The sequence below is a fragment of the Miscanthus floridulus genome, unplaced genomic scaffold (genome assembly GCF_019320115.1).
Source record: "Miscanthus floridulus cultivar M001 unplaced genomic scaffold, ASM1932011v1 os_1452_1_2, whole genome shotgun sequence".
Taxonomy (NCBI): domain Eukaryota; kingdom Viridiplantae; phylum Streptophyta; class Magnoliopsida; order Poales; family Poaceae; genus Miscanthus; species Miscanthus floridulus.
The window spans coordinates 17,472-35,428 of record NW_027097726.1 but is presented as its reverse complement, the minus strand read 5'-3'; the positions used below and the strand labels follow the sequence as shown (position 1 = coordinate 35,428).

Here is a 17,957-nt window from a genome sequence, read left to right as displayed (position 1 = left end):
ACAGGGGGAGGCTTCCCCACAAAAGAATCATGTTATCAATATCATATATTTATGTAATGCTTTTATCAAATTAATTGTGATGGTGTTTCACATGGAAATATGTTTGCAGCATAGTGGTCCATATGTTTCAAATTATAGTTTATTTTAACTTCGTCTTAAGTCGTTTTTTTAAATCTGACCAATTTGTTAGAAAAAATTGTATTAACATCTACAAACGCGTTATCAAGACATATTCTAAGGATAGTTTAATAAAGCTTTGCTTATAACTCCTTCTATAAACTTTGTCAAAGTTAAAGTTTGATTTAGAATAAAACAAGAGTGTACTATAATCTAAAATTGAGGGGGGTAGCATATAAATTACTACGCCAATGGCTCATTATATAAAGTTTTATCGAATTTAGAAAATTTGACTTGGGGTAAAACAAGAGTGAGCTATAATTTTAAATGGAGGGAATAACATACAAGTTAATTTTTGAACCCTATACATAGAGTTAGTAACCTTTTCAATTCTTAATTGCTCCTTATGTTATCATATGAAGAAAAATATTATCTCATTTTTAGGTCCATAAGGTAGATTTATTGGAGCAACATGCATTTTTGTGTCAAATCCAACACTGTAATGGAGTAACAAAAGTCAAGACTCACAAATGTAATCTTATTATTTCAAAATAGTAAATTCTACATAAGACATTTCAATTTATAGGCGATTTCCAAAGCCTTGGTCTATGAGAGTGCGAACAATTTTGATTTCTATATTTCTTAAAGCCTTGGTTTGAGTACTAAAAGTCTTGATACAACACCACCACTAAAGGCATGATTGGACCCAAGGGCTGATTGCTAGCTTAATAAAAACTAGTTAAAATTGGCTCTAGTGCATCTAAATGGGAGTTCTAATAGGTAGGTTAATTTTTGCTAAGTATTTAACTAGTTGTTAGTATATTAGTTAGCCAATCACAATTAATTTAAGTTAATTTTTAGTCTCAACCAGTAACATGCATGTGTATAAAAAATGCACTCCACATTCAGGGCCCTTGTTGCTATAAAGTCAAACGGCAGGGTGCAACGCGAAAAGACAAGCACCCTCCACTCCACCTAGACTTTGCCCTTCCACGCACCTCCACTTCGTCCTCCTCCCTTCCCCAGTTCAGATCTACTCCACTGCCACCTCCTCTCCCTCACCCGGGCCGCCTCCCATGGCGTCTCCGAGCGGAAACCCTAACCCGAATCCAAATCCACCATTCGAGATCGGGAAACTCTTCAGGCCACCGAACCCCATGCCCACCGCCACCCCCAACACCATCTTCCCCGGCGTCGCCGGAGGCCCGGCGGGCCCGCCGCCGCCGTCTGGTCCCTACTCCTACCCTCCGGTGACCCCGCCCTTCCACCGCGGACCCTACATCCACTACCCGCAGGACCCCCACGCCATGCCCCGCCCCGTTGTCTCCTTCCCCATGCCAAACCCAAACCTGAACCCCAACCCGAACGCTAACCCCAACGCCGCCGCCCCGGGCCCTAACCCCGGCGTGCGCCTCATGCAGCTGCTCGGGAACTCCGGGCCGACCCAACTCGAGACCGCCGTCTCCATGCCCCAGCCCACGTCGGAGTTCGCACAACTGCAGCCGCTCCCAGCGATGCCATCTGCGCCGCCGGCCAGGATGCTGAGCAGCACCAACAGCAAGGTGCCCAGGGGACGGTTACTTGGCACCGGGGAACGAGCGGTGCACGATGTTGACTCGAGGCTGCCTGGGGAAGCGCAGCCACCGCAGCTGGAGGTAACACCGATTACCAAGTACACATCGGATCCGGGGCTCGTGCTGGGCAGACAGATCGCTGTGAACCGGACGTACATCGTGTATGGACTCAAGCTCGGTAACATCCGTGTGCTGAACATCAACACCGCACTCCGCTCACTCCTCCGTGGTCACACACAGGTACGAGCATGCAGATGAAGAGAGATAGTCATTGGTTACTATTGTGTATAAATTTTGAGACTAATGACCGGCCAGCAGTTTCATCTCATGTACATGGTCCAACTGACAACTGAGTTGAAAAGTGGCATGGCCTTGTGGTGAAAACTTGAAGAGAAAAGAGAAACCTATTTCCATGAGATAGTCACATAGTTTGTAATTAAGCATATTGATGCATATCTTTTTTTCTTGTGCCATGCTCATCTGCTTGTATTGTATGGGCTTCATAAATCATAATATAGATTGTTAGTTTTGTTTTGACCACTTTTTTGTTTGATTCCATTATGAGATTGATAAGTTAACCATTTCGGACAGACTAACAGGGTGTCTCGATATGGTTTTCAGTCTGCTTGTGTGTTAGAATAGTGCTGAAATAGTATTGTATGCGAGCACACACACTTGTTTTTAATCTAGTGAGCTGAGCTTGAAGAAGATAGTTGTATATGTAGCTATTCTTTTCTCAGTGAATTACTCGTGCACACAACTCATCCACATAAATCTTGGTTTAATAACACAGATGATGAGATGTGTGATACATTGTGCAATTCTAATCATTGACATAAAAAGTCAGTGATTTTGTATGTTGATTTTTGTTAGTTTCTTATATCTCTATGTGCTTCTTTTTTCCTTTGTGGATTCATTAATTTTACTCAGCACGTGACTGCATTTGTTTGATCTATCCTGTTGCCATTCTGTTTTTGCCTCAGAGAGTGACAGACATGGCTTTCTTTGCTGAGGATGTCCATCGTTTGGCAAGGTACTAATACAAAATGATGGGATGTTCAGTTACCACTGCACTAACCAGTGATCTGTTTGCTGGCTATTATCTGGTTATCTAGTATTGCATTTTGGAATTTATCTTGTTGCTTCTAGTATATACATATTATTACTTCTGGTAGACTCCAATCTCATGTCCTAATTTGCTTTGATCTTCTGCAGCGCGAGCGTAGATGGGCGGATATATGTGTGGAGGATCGATGAAGGACCTGATGAGGAAAAAAAACAACAAATTACTGGAAAGATTGAAATCGCCATCCAGATTGTAGGCGAGGCTGAAGCTTACCATCCAAGGATATGTTGGCACTCGCATAAGCAAGTAAAGCCTTACATCACACCCCTCAATATTTTTTTTGCACATCAACCTACAAAGTGACTTAAACCTGTATCCTGTAGGAGATTCTCTTTGTTGGAATTGGGAACTGTGTCTTAAGAATAGACACAACTAAAGTGGGTAGAGGAAAAGACTTTACTGTGGAAGAACCTGTTAAATGTCATCTTGAAAAGCTTATTGATGGTGTTCGCTTAGTTGGTAAGCATGATGGTGATGTGACTGATTTGTCCATATCTCAATGGATGAGCACCCGCCTGGCCTCCGGATCCAAGGATGGCACGGTTCGTACTAAACTTACTACTTTCGTCATTGAATATTTTGCAAAACTGCACTCTTTTGATTTGAATGGTACCTTAAGCTTACTCAGAATTTATCACACGAATAGTCAATTCGTTAAGCACTGTATCTGTTCTATAAGCTCAAATCTGAATATGTATCTCTGTGGTTCAATCTTATTAGACTCTAAACCCCACTTTCATACAATTTGGTAATCTTCCAGACACTAGCCACTTAAACAGTAATGTCCTACAATATATGTTTATATTGCAAAACTATTGTATTGGGAAGAAAGGATTAAAAGTATGGCATTTTTTTTGTGACACCTGTCTGTAGGTCTGTAGCCTTTGTTACACCAGAAAATCTCCCATGCAGCGAGGCTTCTGGTAGCAATTCACTGGAAAACAGTACCAGCTGCTGGCTTAAAACCATTAGCCAAGCTATAAACAGTTTTATTCCTTAGCTGGCCAAAAATTTCCATGCTAGGAACAATGTTATATGGAGAAGTGCCATGCATCTCTACTGGCCCTTTTATGATGTATATTGTTTATATCTTTGCAGGTTAAGATCTGGGATGATCGCAAACAAGTGCCATTATCAATTTTTAAGCCCCATGATGGTCAACCTGTTTATTCAGTTGCTTTTCTTACAGCACCTGAACGACCAAATCATATAAATCTAATTACAGCGGTATGTAGTCTTATATATATGTTTAAACTTTGCCAATCTTTTATTATGTTCACATGTTCTTTTAAGCTTGTGATTTTCTTTTGCATCTGATTTTGAATTTTTTTTCTGGCAAGTTATGGTCAGCCAAACTATTGATTCAGCAGCTTGAAACTCCTACTGCCAAATAATAAATGAGTGCCCCTGTATTGCATTATTAATACAATTCATATTACATCCCTCAACCAAAGATCAAGTCCTAGTTCTTGTTTCAGTTAAAAGGTCTCATAGCAGCGTCATATTACATTTTCAAATAAAATTAGACCCTGAATGGGGTACTAGCTGGCTACAATTGCTATGAAGTATGAACCTAAGATAGCCCAGAATTAGGTAATCTATGAAATGTTTGATACATTGGAGAAAATGTTTATCCATGGCGTTCCTTTAGGAAAGACATAACAATGTTGAGTTATGCTCTTAAATATTCCATGAGAAAAAAAGCCTTTGTGTTTTAATTAGATATCTTCACCATTGTTTTAACCTTTTGTTGATGGTGCAGGGTCCTCTGAATCGAGAAGTTAAAATTTGGGCTTCTACTAATGAAGATGGCTGGTTGTTGCCAAGTGATTCTGAGACTTGGAAGTGTACTCAGACCTTGGAACTCGTTAGTTCTCTGGAACCTAGAGTCGAAGAGGCATTTTTCAACCAGGTTGCAGTGCTGCCTCAAGCAAGCCTGATTTTGCTTGCAAATGCTAAAAAGAACGCTATTTATGCCGTGCATGTTGAGTATGGCCCAGATCCTGCCTCTACTCGCTTAGACTATATAGCAGATTTCACAGTTGCAATGCCTATATTAAGCCTCACCGGAACACACGAAAGCCAACCAGATGGTGAACAAGTTGTTCAAGTCTATTGTGTTCAAACTATGGCCATTCAGCAATATGGTCTAGAGTTATCACTCTGTTCGCCTCCTACAGCTGATAGTACTGGGTTTGGAAGAGATCCTGCTATTTCCCGTGTTTACGAGGCGCCTCTGGAAATGGCAGGAACAGAGTCATCTACAGGAACTAGTTTCACAGACTCTTACTCTGTCAGTGCTTTGAGTAAACCACCAACTGTTGACCAGTCTGCAGGTAATGCAGTTGCATTTTCTTATTTAATTCTTTCAGTTAATTCAGAAGTAGTTATTTCTTGTGATTTATCTGCAGATCTTGATCTGAAACCATCAGCTCCACCGCTTGCATACTCAGAAGGTGATGGTTCCATGCCTCTTCCATCTGCACCTCTTGCACCAAAGATGGAGATTCCTGGATCAGGACCAGCACCTGGAACTCGTGATATAGATCAATCAGCTTTTGACTATACAACAAACAGAAACATGGAGCGTGATGCTTTGAAAAGGCCAGATACACCCATGCCCATTAGGAAGGATATCTTAGGAAAAGATGAACCAAGAGATGGTCACAGTGATGTTCCAATGCTTCCAAATCCCCGTTTGATGTTTCAGGTTGGAGGGAATGCTACACACTTGGTTACTCCATCTGAAATTATATCGGGCACTCTCTCGTCTGCTGAAAACAATGATGTTTCCAAATCTGATGGAGGAAAAAGTCAAGATATTTCCAGCAGAAGCTCTCGGGTTGCAGAAGTGGAACCAAAGCATATTGATGAGAGTAAACCAGATCAAAATTTAGGACTTGAAGCTGTCAAGGAAACTCAGATTGTTTGTGAGAATATGGAGAAAACTCAGACTTCTTTGGAGCAAACTGTTGAAATGATCAGTGAGCGCTCAGTTACAACTGATAAGTACAGTGTGGAAGAATCACAGTCATCATCTGATCGACGGGCATCAGACCAGACTGGTGTTGCTGATGACAATGTTCTGAAGAAGTTTGTGGAAATCCCTGAGAAAATTGATTACTCCTCTGCTTCCAGGGAGCAATCGTCTTCGTTTACGAAAGAGGAGAAAGTTTTGCACCCTCAAACATCTGGTCAGCCATCTCCTCCTGTGAGTGCTTTCAATTCAATTGAGTCACATGAGCCTTTGAGCTCCACATACCTACCTGCCAGCTCCTTCCCAGAAGCTGCTGCCACACAAGGGATGCTGCAACAGGTATGAACTTTGCATTGCCCTGAGTGAAGCACAATACCACATACATTATTGGATTATCCATTTTTTACAATTTTATCTGTTTTATTTTACAGAATATTGCTAAACATTTTAGTGCAACATTGTTACATTGGGCCTGCTCGCTGCAGCTTGCAGCCGCAGCGGCTGCAGCTGTAGCAGTTGTCTTGTACATCTTTTTAGTTCACGAACTGCAGCAGCAGCTGCAGTGAACTTGCCCATTTATATTTATATTTACTGCAATTTCATCTTTTGAGCCGGCAGGGTATACATATCAGACATTTTTAATTCGAAGAAAAAATGATCATATCCATGCAGCCCTAATTTTTTGTATGCTTGCGGTGCCAATATCAGAAGTTAATCTTAGACCTTAAGTCAACCTTTTTCTCTCCCCCCTCCCTCTCCCTCACTCCCCTCTCTCTAAAAAAAATATAAGAAGACCTTCTCACGCAGGTCGAGAAAACCCCCGAACCCCTGCCCCACCCATACATAGCAACACCGTAGCCCATGTGATAACGACCACGACCGGGGCCGGGCCTTAGACTTGTGTGCTTTGGCGTGGGACAGACAAGGGGATTTTTTTAACCCCAGCCTGAAATTCGCAAGCCACCTAACCTCTCTCTATCCTAGCTTTGGTACTGCTTGCAAGGAAATGTCACTATAGTGATAAATTATACTACCTCCGTCCTGAAAAGAATGCAACTATGGGTTGCGTGCCACGAAAAGTGGTTCATGTTTGACCAAGTTTTTAGTGAATAATATTCACATTTATGGCTTTAAATTAATTTATTATGAAAATACATTTCATAATTAATCTGATGATATTTACTTGGTATCATAAACATGGATACTTTTTTTTTATCTATAATTGGTCAAACTTAAGGTACTAAAACGTGACATTGTGCTAGAATTGCATTCTTTTGGGGACGGAGTCATGGAGGTAGTACTAATGCTATATAAATACATGTTCATGTGAACAGTCTTTTACTAGAGCAACAACTTATTGGTAGTCATCATATAAATTCTAGAAGTGCTGGCTAATCTTGAACATTATACTTAGTGGAGATGGTCAGGTTCCCTGGTTTAGCTTATTTTCATGAGAAGGGATAACCCTGTGCAAGCCCAATTAAGCTTGAAATGAATGAAAAGTAGATAAATCTACTTTCTCAATCCCCACCTTATTAGAGTTTTTTTTCTCTGTTCTTTTTTTACCCTGGCCAAGTTTTTACTGACTGTCACCAACAGAAACGAGGTCTATTTACACGTGTCTGTTTTCATCTTGGTCCTGATGTCCTGCATTGAGAAAAAGTTGATTTCAGATTAATTAGATCATTGCAAAACTGAATTCAAAACAGCAGAATTTTTGTTTTATTTTAATCCAGTTTCATTGTATTCTACTCCGTATGTACTAGTTTTGGGCGACAATATCGATAAGCCAATCTTGAAATCCTTAGCTGGACTTGGATCATTATGTTCAACATTTCAACTTGATTCTATTTTTGTCAGCTTGCAAAACTAGCAAAGCAATTGTTTTCTTTTAGGAAGAAAGATGAATTCTACTTGTGTTTATGCTCAGTTAAATTTGACATGCTACACTTGGTTAGTGTTACCGTAGGACAGGACTGGAGAATTCCCTGTTAACTATATGGTTTTTTGTTTCACTAAATGTTACAATGCGATAGCACTATATGAGTATCAAGGCTATTATTTACTGTGCTTGTATGTATTCCAGCTCATGGGGATGCAGAAGGACATGGAAAAGCAGCTTAGTACTGTGGTTCCTGCATCCATCGCAAAGGAGGGCAAAAGACTTGAGACATCATTAGGGCGAGCTGTAGAGAAATCGATCAAGGCTAATATTGATGCGTTTTGGGTTCGTCTCCAGGAGGAAAACACTAAGCGTGAAAAGGCTGATAGAGAGCGAATGCAGCAATTGGTTACTCTCATTACGAACTCAATAAATAAGGACTTGCCTTCTAATCTGGAGAAGTCACTTAAGAAAGAAATTTCTTCACTTGGACCTATTGTTGCCCGCGCAATTACACCTATTATTGAGAAGTGCCTGACCTCTGCTGTTTATGATTCAGTTCAGGTTAGTAAATTCCTTCTGTGTTTATTATGCTTAATTTGAACATGTTTCCTCATTTGATTATTTGTTTTTAGAAAGGGGTGGGTGACAAGGTGTGCAATCAGCTGGAAAAGTCTGTTACTGGAAAACTTGAAGCTACACTTGCCAGGCAAATCCAAATGCAGTTCCATACATCTGGAAAACAGGCTCTTCAGGTATGAATCTTCCTTTTATATAGTTGTTGTAAAGTGGCAGATTATTCCCCATTTAACATGGCGTGCTTTATCTGTTTGCTAGGCATTAATATCTTTGCAGATTGCTTTAGATGTTCAGGAAATATGATATTTGGTGCCTTTGTTTTAGCTATGCTATGTCTACTGATCGGTTTTAAATGGATGCAGGATGCTTTGCGTACTAGCTTTGAATCATTGCTTGTTCCAGCGTTTGAGCAAACATGCAAAACAATGTTTGAGCAAATAGATGGTGCATTTCAAAAGGGAATGTCTGAGCACTCCATTGCTATTCAGCAGCAAGTTGAGGCTGCACATACTCCGTTAGCGCTAACTCTAAAAGTAAGTTGAGGACCTACTTTTGATATAATTGTGTTCCAAATGATAGGAACATCAATTGATGGATACTCATTTCGTTCCGGCCATCTGCTAAGAAATGACTTCTGTATTTTGTTTTTTTCTCGTACTCCCAGGAAACCATCAATTCTGCATCATCAATCACCCAGAGTTTTTCATCAGAGTTACTTGATGGCAATCGCAAGCTATTGGCACTTGTTACTTCTGGGAATGCCAAGGCACATAATACCAGTGCTTTGCAGCCCATTAATGGTCCTATGGGTGGCCCCCAAGAGGTGGATGCAGACAATTTTTCGTTTTCAATAACACTGCTGATTAGGATTTGTTTATTTCATTTCATTCTTGTGATATGTCTGCTCCTTTTCATGTATTTAGTTTCATATCTGTTATATGTCTATTGGTCGGTTAATGATAATTCTTATTCTTGTAAAAAAAATGATAATTCTTATTATTTTGTGTTGGGTTAGAATATAAAGAATGAAATAACAATCATGCATCTAAACATTTATCTACCTTCCTTTTTTGATAGGTTGAGGCTCCCTTAGATCCGATGAAAGAGCTTAGCAGACTGATATCTGAACGCAAGTTTGACGAAGCGTTTACAATGGCTCTTCAAAGGAGTGACGTTTCCATAGTATCGTGGCTGTGCTCCCAGGTATCTTCCTTCCACCAAATTGATCAGCTAAGATGGACCCTAGTTCCCCATATTAGAACAACCTTGTTTTGGCTTTGTGATGCTTATACCCCCTTGTACAGGTTGATTTGCGGGCATTATGTGCAATGGCCCCAGTACCTCTTAACCAGGGGGTCCTTCTTGCCTTATTGCAGCAGCTAGCAATTGACATTCACAATGAGACATCACAAAAGGTTCAATGGATGACAGATGTTGCCATGGCAATCAACCCAGCAGACCAGATGATCGCGGTGCATGTGCGACCTATCTTTGAGCAAGTCTACAACCAGTTGGCCCACCAGCGGACACTCCCCACCACGACCGCATCAGATGGCACCAGCATCCGTGTGATCATGCATGTAATCAACTCGGTTCTGCTTAGCTACAAGTGATTGTAGCTATGCAACTGGGGGAAGTATGGCCTATTCTATCTTGTATAGAGAAATTTTGAATGGCAAAGGGAACCAACAACCCAGGAGGGTGATGGTGTGACATTGTGGCCGAGAATACTTGCAAGAGGGTGGAGGCTGCTCCTTGGTGTAAATTTGGCTTCTATCGCTCTTGAAATTGGACTATTCTAGTAATTGGGCATCCTCGAATTCTCTAGGTCATGTTCATTTGTCAGATGATCAATGGGTCTTGTATTTCCGTCATACCTTTATGGAAATGGGTCGAATATATCAGTCGGATCTTCTAGCTCGGCAGTTTGGAACCAATAGCAGCTGCTTGGTGGTGGTTGATCCACACAAATTTTTGGTGTCCAATGTAGACGTTGTTTCTGGTGGCAACTGCAAAATTGGAGTTATTCTGTTTGACTATTCGACGACGGTGGATTTGTCATGTTCTTAGTTATGTGATCCAATGGGCCAGGACCACGAGACGCCTAAAGCGTGCTTGGGGCCTTTGAGGCAACAACTCGGCATTCGATCAGGAGTTGGCTAGCGCTTGGTGCCGTAAAGCTACTAAAACGGTTGGTAGTTGAATTAGCCGTTAATAGCTAGCAGTGATTCCGATATCAGCACAACTTCACAACATTCGACATATTAACTTTAATTATTCTGCATCAGCAAAGCAGAACCCAAATTGAAAATGCAACTTAAGATGCTCAGTTTACTAGTAGTATGCAAACGAGAGGTTCGAATAAAATATAGCAAGCCTCCATGCTTGCCGAATTTTTTACTTTTTGGCTCTTTTTCCGAAAGTTTCTCTTAAATAGACCCCTGGCGGAAAGAATTCTAGAAATGGACCCTTGGCTCGGCGCCAGAGTGAGTGGCGCCGAGATCGGCGCCACACTGACTGGCGCCGAGCTCCTGGCCACGGGCAAACGGCCTGCAAGGGGCTCGGCGCCAGAGCGGATGGCGCCGAGCTCGGCGCCGTAGATCTTGGCGCCGAGCTCGGCGCCACTAACTCTGGCGCCGAGCTCCTGCATTTAACCCCCGCCCAACCTTCTTCCCTGAGCGTTCTTCCTCTTCTTTCTCCTCGGTTTTTTTTCTCGCCACTTCATCCTACCTCACGAATCAACATATTGGACCTTGAAAACCTTGATTTGATCCGTAGATCTTCGAGAGCAAGGTATCCTCGCTCCCCTCCTTGTTTTTTTCGCATCGATTCGGTATATATTAGTCGGATTTTTGAACCTAAGAATCGTCATCACTTAGGGTTTCATTGTATCCCTCAATATATGTATTATACAACTTTAGGTTCATTTCAAGGGTTGAAAAATGCTAGCAAACCAAGCCGAATGTAGTTATGTTATGGGTTTTATTGTTGTGGATGAAATGAGAAACCCTAGGTTTAGGGTATAATGTTAACTGCTTTTGGTTCTTATAACGAAATTGATTGTATTGTAGTTATGGTTCTCATTGATATTTTGTTGTGATGTTTTTATTTATGTTTGCTAAATTACATCCTATTTGTTAGATGCAAGAAATGTTTCGGGAGGAGTTTTGGCGAAAACGGGGTCGTCCTCGCGAATTATACCCCGACGCGTCTAGCAAAGATGCCCCTGTTCCCCCTGACCTTCCTGTCCCTAACTGTGATTGTGGTTTCCCGGCCCATGTTTTTCAATCGAAACATCCGGACACAGCCGCGCGTTGCTTCTACACATGTAGTCGGTTTAATGTAAGAAATTATTTGTACTATCCTTTTTCTTTATTTGTTTAAGTATGGTACTAATATATTATTGGAATCTCGTTGTGTAGGACCATGAGAGGTGCTTTTTCTTTCAGTGGATCGATGGTGCAGAAAAGTTTGATCCTAGGTACCTCTTTTTCGACGATTGGTTTAGAGGGAGACATCCACGTGAGCACTTCAAGCGGTGGGTTCCACCCCCCCTAACCCTCCGGCAATGACGGCTAAGGAGAAGCACCTAGCCGCCATTAGACGACTCGAGGAACCTCCTCTGTGCGATTGCGGAGATCGAGCTGTGATAAACCCTGAGAATACGTTGGAGTTTGTGTGTCCAAACAAGCATGAAGTAAGTGCAAAGTATATGTGTTAAAATCTTGAGCTATATGTGTTTATGTACTAATGTCTCATTATTTAGGTGTATTCAATGGCGAAGTGTCGTTTCAAGAAGTGGTTGTATGGTCCTAAGAACCAATGGCCGGAAGAACCACGGAGGGTTAAGGAAAAGAAGAAAGAACGCGTAATCTACAAAGCACCTCCTGTCATGTGCGAATGTGGTGTAAAATCCAACTATGGCCTAGTCCCTTCGGAGATTGGAATAGGTCATTATTGCGGCCATATGATTGAGTATGATGAGGTTTGTTATAATTCTGGTAAACATGAAATCGTATTTTGTTTGTTTTCCTAATACATATATGATATAATATTTGTTTTGAACAGAGCACTAGGAAATGCAGTTGGGAATGTTGTGATGGTCAAGCTAAGTTCTTGGATGAACTGAAGAAGAGGCAACTAATTGCACGGAAGAGGGGATATGGACCTGACTACGTCAACCTATTCGTTAAATATCACAAAGAAAAGATGTGTGAGTTTGCTAGACAGCGCGGTATTTATAACCCGATCGATGTTGGGCTTAACAAATGGGGATTGGAGAGGCGAACGACGTTAGAGGAGGAGAGGGCAAGGAATGAGGCAAGGGAGGAGACAAGAGTACAGATGCAGGTCTTGGACGAGCATATTGCTACATTATGTGCCAGTGAGTGCTTGAAAACATTTTTTCGTTGCCTGGTTTTAAATGTAATATTATCGAGTTGCTAACTGATTGCATTTTATACATTAAGGGATTGGTTGCAGCGGAGAACATGCTGCAGAGGTGGCTCGTGCAAGATATGAGGAGAAGAAGTTAGATGCCCATAGATCACGAGCTGGTCGCACCGTTCAATCATCGATTGTGCTGTGTGATGATGGAGACGAGGATGAGGACGACACTGGCAGACTGAGTGAGCTCATTGCTTTAGCAGAGGCGGGCATACAGGCGCAGGAGGCTGACGACGACACAGGCAGATTGAGCGAGCTCATCTCTCTAGCAGAGGCGGGCATTCAGGCGCAGGAGGCTGACGACGACACTGGCAGACTGAGCGAGCTCATCGCCCTAGCAGAGGTAGGCTTACAGGCAGAGGAGGATGACGACGCGTTCTTCACTCAGGCCGCAGCAGCTGCAGACGAAGCGGAGGCCGCTTACTACAAGCGACAGGCAGGTGAGAGCAACGCAGTTGAGCCTAGCCGCAGCAACAGGGTTGTAGTAGAGGACTGGTACTCGGATGATGAGTTGCTTACTCAATACGTTTCAGATTGAGGATTTGGAAGTGCATTTGCCCCTTTGTCTACTGTCGGCACTTAGTTATACTATTAATATGTTGTGTAATATGATATAGTATCTAACTTTTCATTATGTGGTTGTTTTCATTATCAATGGTCTTAATATTCCGCTTAATAATACAAACTTCTTTCTATTCGAACACGTGCTGCAAAAAACAGTTAACGACATACGATATTATAGAAATCAACACACGAAACACATTAAATGGCATGTGACTACAGGTACCGAACCTGGGTACATAGTGTTCTTTGACTAAACCTAACATGCCTTAGGTAATTAAACCATGCCTTCGATAATTAAACCTAACATGCCTTAGATAATTAAACCTGGGATTCTCCACAAGAAAAACATAAACTCATCCTAGTAGTGTGGCCACATAGCAAATTGTGTTGCATCTTCTCCATAGTAGCCTCCCGTTGTTGGTGGTGGTGGTGGCGGGGGTGATGGGGGAGACCCCTTTTTCTTGTGGTTAGGGCAGGTGCAATATGGATCATTGCAGAGTGCCTCCTGTGAATCGGCACCATTGTTGTTGTCGTCCTGTTCGTCGTCCTTGTAACCGCTGCTAACTTCCCTTTCTAGATCAAAGATACGGTCTTGTAGGTAGTAGATGTACTCCGCATGTGGATAAATAGGTCGAGGATCGACCCACCTACTGAACCCACAATTTTTTTCTGTCAAGGAAGACTACAAAAAGTATGTCGTGTAAGTGATATACAAGACAAACATAATGAAGAAACAAATAGTAAAAGAAATTACCCATGCTCGCGGGCATTTGAAGAAACGACGACCTCCATCTATTCCCTCGGTGAACATCTGCACTAGGCAGTCCTCACCATGCATGCATTTTGGCCACTCTTCTTTCCTTTCATCGTATCCTGTCAGTGGTGCCTCTTTGGTGAAATCACTTTTGCTCTCAACTGGGAACCTCTCATAAAGAGCTTCCTCAAAGAAATCGGGACCAAGAGGACCCTCCCACCCCCAGGTAGTTTTCTTCCCCTTTCCTCTCCCTCTGGACGACCCTCCAGACATTGGTACTACAACGAAAGCAAATGCTGAGGAGTGTTCTTCTTCCTTATTGTTTGTGTGAATGAGAGGGAGTGAGTGGTTATTTATAGGTCAAGAGGAGGAATGGAGGCCTGTCAATGTGCCATGTCAGCGATCCATGTGCCGCTTTACCTTAGCCCTTGGATCAAACAGTCATAAGATGGATGGTGGAGATAGAGTTTAGTTGTGCTTCCTTGCATGTTGTCCTTGCAGCTGAGAGGTCTATATCAGTGATGTGATAATTCGATGATGTCCGTGTATCTGAAAAGTCTATATTTATTCTATGAAAATCATAGATTCTCTGAAATGCATAGAATCTTGTACACAGCGTATGTACAAATATTCCTGGATTATAAACGTAATAAATTTATAGTTAATCTGTGTACTACATTTGTGTCTTTGTACAAGTATAGTATGATTAAAGATTCACGAAAAAAATTCGCAAGATACAGTCTTGTATTAGAAGCATCCACAGTTACAAATAGAGACATCAATATATATTCTAAACATTTACTCATCCAACAAGCATAATGCAACCACAATGAATATCACAACTAACATAATATGTCATGCAAAGTACAAATAGTCCACAATATTCATACGGTCCCGAATAATTAAAGATAAGTAAATACAATAGTTCATAGTAACATCTACCACGTCCCTCACTGTCTCCTACTCTTGCCCCTACCCTTGTGACCCAGAGCGCTGGTGCCTGGAGTGTAAGGGTCACGGGGACGGCGTCGCCTAGTGCCTAGAGGCGGTGTAGGATAAGTCGATGGAGCGTCATGGAGCTGAGAGGGCCCAAGCTCATCGTGCCTCTTGTCCATGTCATCGTCGTCCTCGGCCTCCTCGTCCTCCTCCTCGTCCCCTGTAGCTGCTTGACTAGAGGAACCCAAGGCTCCTCTTCCTGCGGAAGGATCGTACACGTCATGCGTCGTGTTTGTCCTGCAACCATAACGACCAGCCGCACAGCGTAGACGACGTGACAGCCTCTGTTGTACAAAACAATGTTAAGTGAAAGAATATAACGTATTAATGATTTGTTTGAAAGAATATTTGTAATCTTACATCTAGGAAGCCAAGTATGTAGTCATCATTGACTCTAGGCCGAACGCGCTCGATCTCTTCAACTGAGCTTCTCAGTGTATTGCCCTGCAACAATGTTTTCAATATTAATACTCCTAACGTCGGTCCAAGAACACCTAATGTATTGTTATGTAACTAAACGTAACAAAATAAGTCGATTGGCTTACCACTCTGTCCAAGATCGGTCCTGCCTCCACCTGCCTTCCTGCACGAGTGGACCGGTCGTACGTCGTGTCCTCATCGTCGGAGGACTCGATGTCGGCGTAGTCAGCTTTGGTCCACTGTAGTCTGAGCCTGCACCTTGTCGAATGCTGGTACCAAGCTTGGTACCGCCTGAACTCACGGTTCGTGTGCGGCTCGTTGTTGTCGTCCAGGTTGTCGTGCATCTCCTCCCATTCCTCAATGTAGGACTGGTGGTGCCTCTCCCAGTCAAAAATCTTCTTGTTCCTCTGACGATCCAACCTGCACGTATCCCAGTTACTGAGGCAGTGGATCCACATCCAGGACGCATTATCACCCGTCGCGTCTGGAAAGAGAACGCAAGCAAAAAGGTGTAGGATCCACGCCCGGCAGTAGTACACAACCGTCTCCTCATCTGCCTCATCGGGGCACTGTGCGAACTCTGTACGTAGCCATGAGATGGGAACTCCAGAAGTGCGAGCCCCTTGCTCGCCAAGCTCACGCCCAAGGAAGGCCTCCACTCGTGCTCTCCATCCCTCTGACCTGCACTGCCCGGTGACTGGGTTCCCATGAATCCTTAGGCCTAGCATCTTCTGACAGTCCTGAAGCGAGACTGTCATCTCCCCGAAAGGTAGGTGGAAGCTGTGAGTCTCCGGCCGCCACCTATATTTAAGACCAAGGAAGATTACTTATCAAACAGTCAATCGCATTAACAAATGGCCATGAATGGAGGCAATGATTCACTTTAATACCTGTCTACCAACGCAGTTATCGCCGCTGAGTTGAACTTGGGCAACCCACGACGAACCTGAAAGGAGATGACATCCAGGCCAGCTCTTTGCAGGAATGGAGTGTACCTATCATCGTACCGAATGTCCAAGAACCCACTGTGGGTCCTAGAACGAAGGTGCGGAAGGTCCTGCATCGAAGATAACATAGTAACATGTTACTTCACGAACACATGTACGAATAAAACTTATAGATTATTACCTGCCCCAGCGCAACGAGACGTCCTCTGTGGGTCTCCTCGTACGTCGGGTCGAGCAGGTGGAATTGCTCCATCCTACAAAAAAAGTGAATGAATTAGAATTGCAATGTACAATGAAACATGAACTTATAAATGTATACATAATTGACACAAATACAAGCATAAATTGAGACATGCATAATTAAATATATGATACGACAAAATATAAAATAATACTATAAACCAATAGTCCTACCTCACTAATCTGCCAATGGCAACTTCGTGAGTTGTGGCCAAGTCTACCGCACTTGCCGTACTCGTACTGCTCGGGATCAGTAACAAATAGAGTTCCTCTCCCACGCCTAGTTCTTCCGGGTATCTGATCCATAACCATCCTATGTCTCGTCCTCTGCCTTGATCCACGCTTGTTCCAACGGTAAGCTGGATCGGCAATGTACTTCGGCCCATCATAAGGAGGCCACTCTCCAGGGTCCCGGAAAGGCACGAAGCGAGGGCTTCATGTGTTCACAAGCGTGTTGACACTGAACTCGTGAGGTATCCTCCTCTCGATATTATAGTTGCGATGCCTAGCTGCTGCCACCAAATGCGAACATACAAAGTGGTATTGCCTTGGTTTACCACAAGTGCACTTGAAATCTTGGAGGACAACCACATGTATCCTCGACTCTCGGACCTCGCCATCGGACGTTGTACCGCCCCTATGCTCGACCTGATAAGTCCCTGTGGCGTGGTCAAAGCATGCAACCTCATGTGTGCCAGCCCTTTCTCTTGCCTTCTCTAGATGTGCCTTTGGTTTCGGAGCCCATACCTCTCCATCACTACTCAACTGCAATGCATGGGCGTGTCTATCGTTGAACCAGGCAACAAGCTTATAGAAGGTGAATTGAACAATTGCATTCACGGGCATACCACGTATCCCCAATAGCAATTTATTGAATGACTCTGTCATGTTGCTGCATTGAAACTCGTACCTCCAGCCACCATCGTCATGAGCTCTCGTCCATTTCTCCAAATCCCTCATCAAACCCGTGAGCCATTGTCTACCTTCTGCATTTGATGCGGTTCTGACCTGCTCCAACTTTTCTCTAAAGTACTTGTCCTCAAGCTGTCGAGCAGCCTCCTGCAACAGATCAAAGTTTTTCTTCACACTGTCCTTCCATAGTAGATTCTCGGCAAGGTGTCGAGTACACCAACGATGGTGCAAAGGTGCATACCCCTCTAACTGCTCTCGCACGGCATTAAGTATGCCCTGATGCCTATCAGATATGACGCCAACCTCCCTGCCAGGGCCAACCACATGTATCCGGACTAGCCTCAAGAACCATCCCCAACTGTCATTGTTCTCCTTCTCAACCAAAGCAAATGCTAAAGGAACCAACTTGTTGTTCGCGTCACA

General features: G+C 43.0%; 2 protein-coding genes and 1 long non-coding RNA gene across 3 annotated transcripts; 2 read left to right on the top strand and 1 right to left on the bottom strand.

Moving 5' to 3' along the window:
- The first annotated feature begins 1,107 nt into the window (after nucleotides 1–1,107).
- Nucleotides 1,108–10,175, top strand: LOC136534048 (enhancer of mRNA-decapping protein 4-like). Its single transcript, XM_066526537.1, has 13 exons — nucleotides 1,108–1,931; nucleotides 2,675–2,724; nucleotides 2,907–3,063; nucleotides 3,141–3,359; nucleotides 3,916–4,044; nucleotides 4,580–5,153; nucleotides 5,229–6,133; nucleotides 7,881–8,240; nucleotides 8,312–8,431; nucleotides 8,618–8,788; nucleotides 8,920–9,078; nucleotides 9,333–9,458; nucleotides 9,560–10,175. The coding sequence occupies exons 1-13, from the start codon at nucleotides 1,194–1,196 to the stop codon at nucleotides 9,866–9,868; spliced, it is 4,017 nt and encodes a 1,338-aa protein (XP_066382634.1). The 5' UTR covers nucleotides 1,108–1,193; the 3' UTR covers nucleotides 9,869–10,175.
- Nucleotides 10,176–11,009: 834 nt separating this feature from the next.
- On the top strand, nucleotides 11,010–12,133 carry LOC136534047 (uncharacterized). Its single transcript, XR_010778642.1, has 3 exons — nucleotides 11,010–11,597; nucleotides 11,678–11,952; nucleotides 12,022–12,133. It is a non-coding gene; the product is annotated as an uncharacterized lncRNA (long non-coding RNA).
- Nucleotides 12,134–13,050: 917 nt separating this feature from the next.
- Nucleotides 13,051–15,893, bottom strand: LOC136534050 (uncharacterized). Its single transcript, XM_066526539.1, has 4 exons — nucleotides 15,561–15,893; nucleotides 15,376–15,459; nucleotides 15,232–15,299; nucleotides 13,051–13,162 (listed from the first exon to the last, which is right to left on the bottom strand). The coding sequence occupies exons 1-4, from the start codon at nucleotides 15,891–15,893 to the stop codon at nucleotides 13,051–13,053; spliced, it is 597 nt and encodes a 198-aa protein (XP_066382636.1).
- Between the last annotated feature and the right edge of the window lie 2,064 nt (nucleotides 15,894–17,957).

Bases quoted from the DNA above. Each gene is read 5' to 3' on its own strand.
- LOC136534048 (XM_066526537.1), top strand. From the start codon at position 1,194: ATGGCGTCTCCGAGCGGAAACCCTAACCCGAATCCAAATCCACCATTC. The intron at 8,789-8,919 runs GTAAGTTGAGGA...TCGTACTCCCAG, and splicing joins CGTTAGCGCTAACTCTAAAA to GAAACCATCAATTCTGCATC. The intron at 9,079-9,332 runs GTGGATGCAGAC...CTTTTTTGATAG, and splicing joins CTATGGGTGGCCCCCAAGAG to GTTGAGGCTCCCTTAGATCC.
- LOC136534050 (XM_066526539.1), bottom strand. From the start codon at position 15,893: ATGTGGATCCACTGCCTCAGTAACTGGGATACGTGCAGGTTGGATCGT. The intron at 15,460-15,560 runs GTAAGCCAATCG...ACATTGTTGCAG, and splicing joins GACCGATCTTGGACAGAGTG to GGCAATACACTGAGAAGCTC. The intron at 13,163-15,231 runs GTACGATCCTTC...TGCTGCGGCTAG, and splicing joins ACAAACACGACGCATGACGT to GCTCAACTGCGTTGCTCTCA.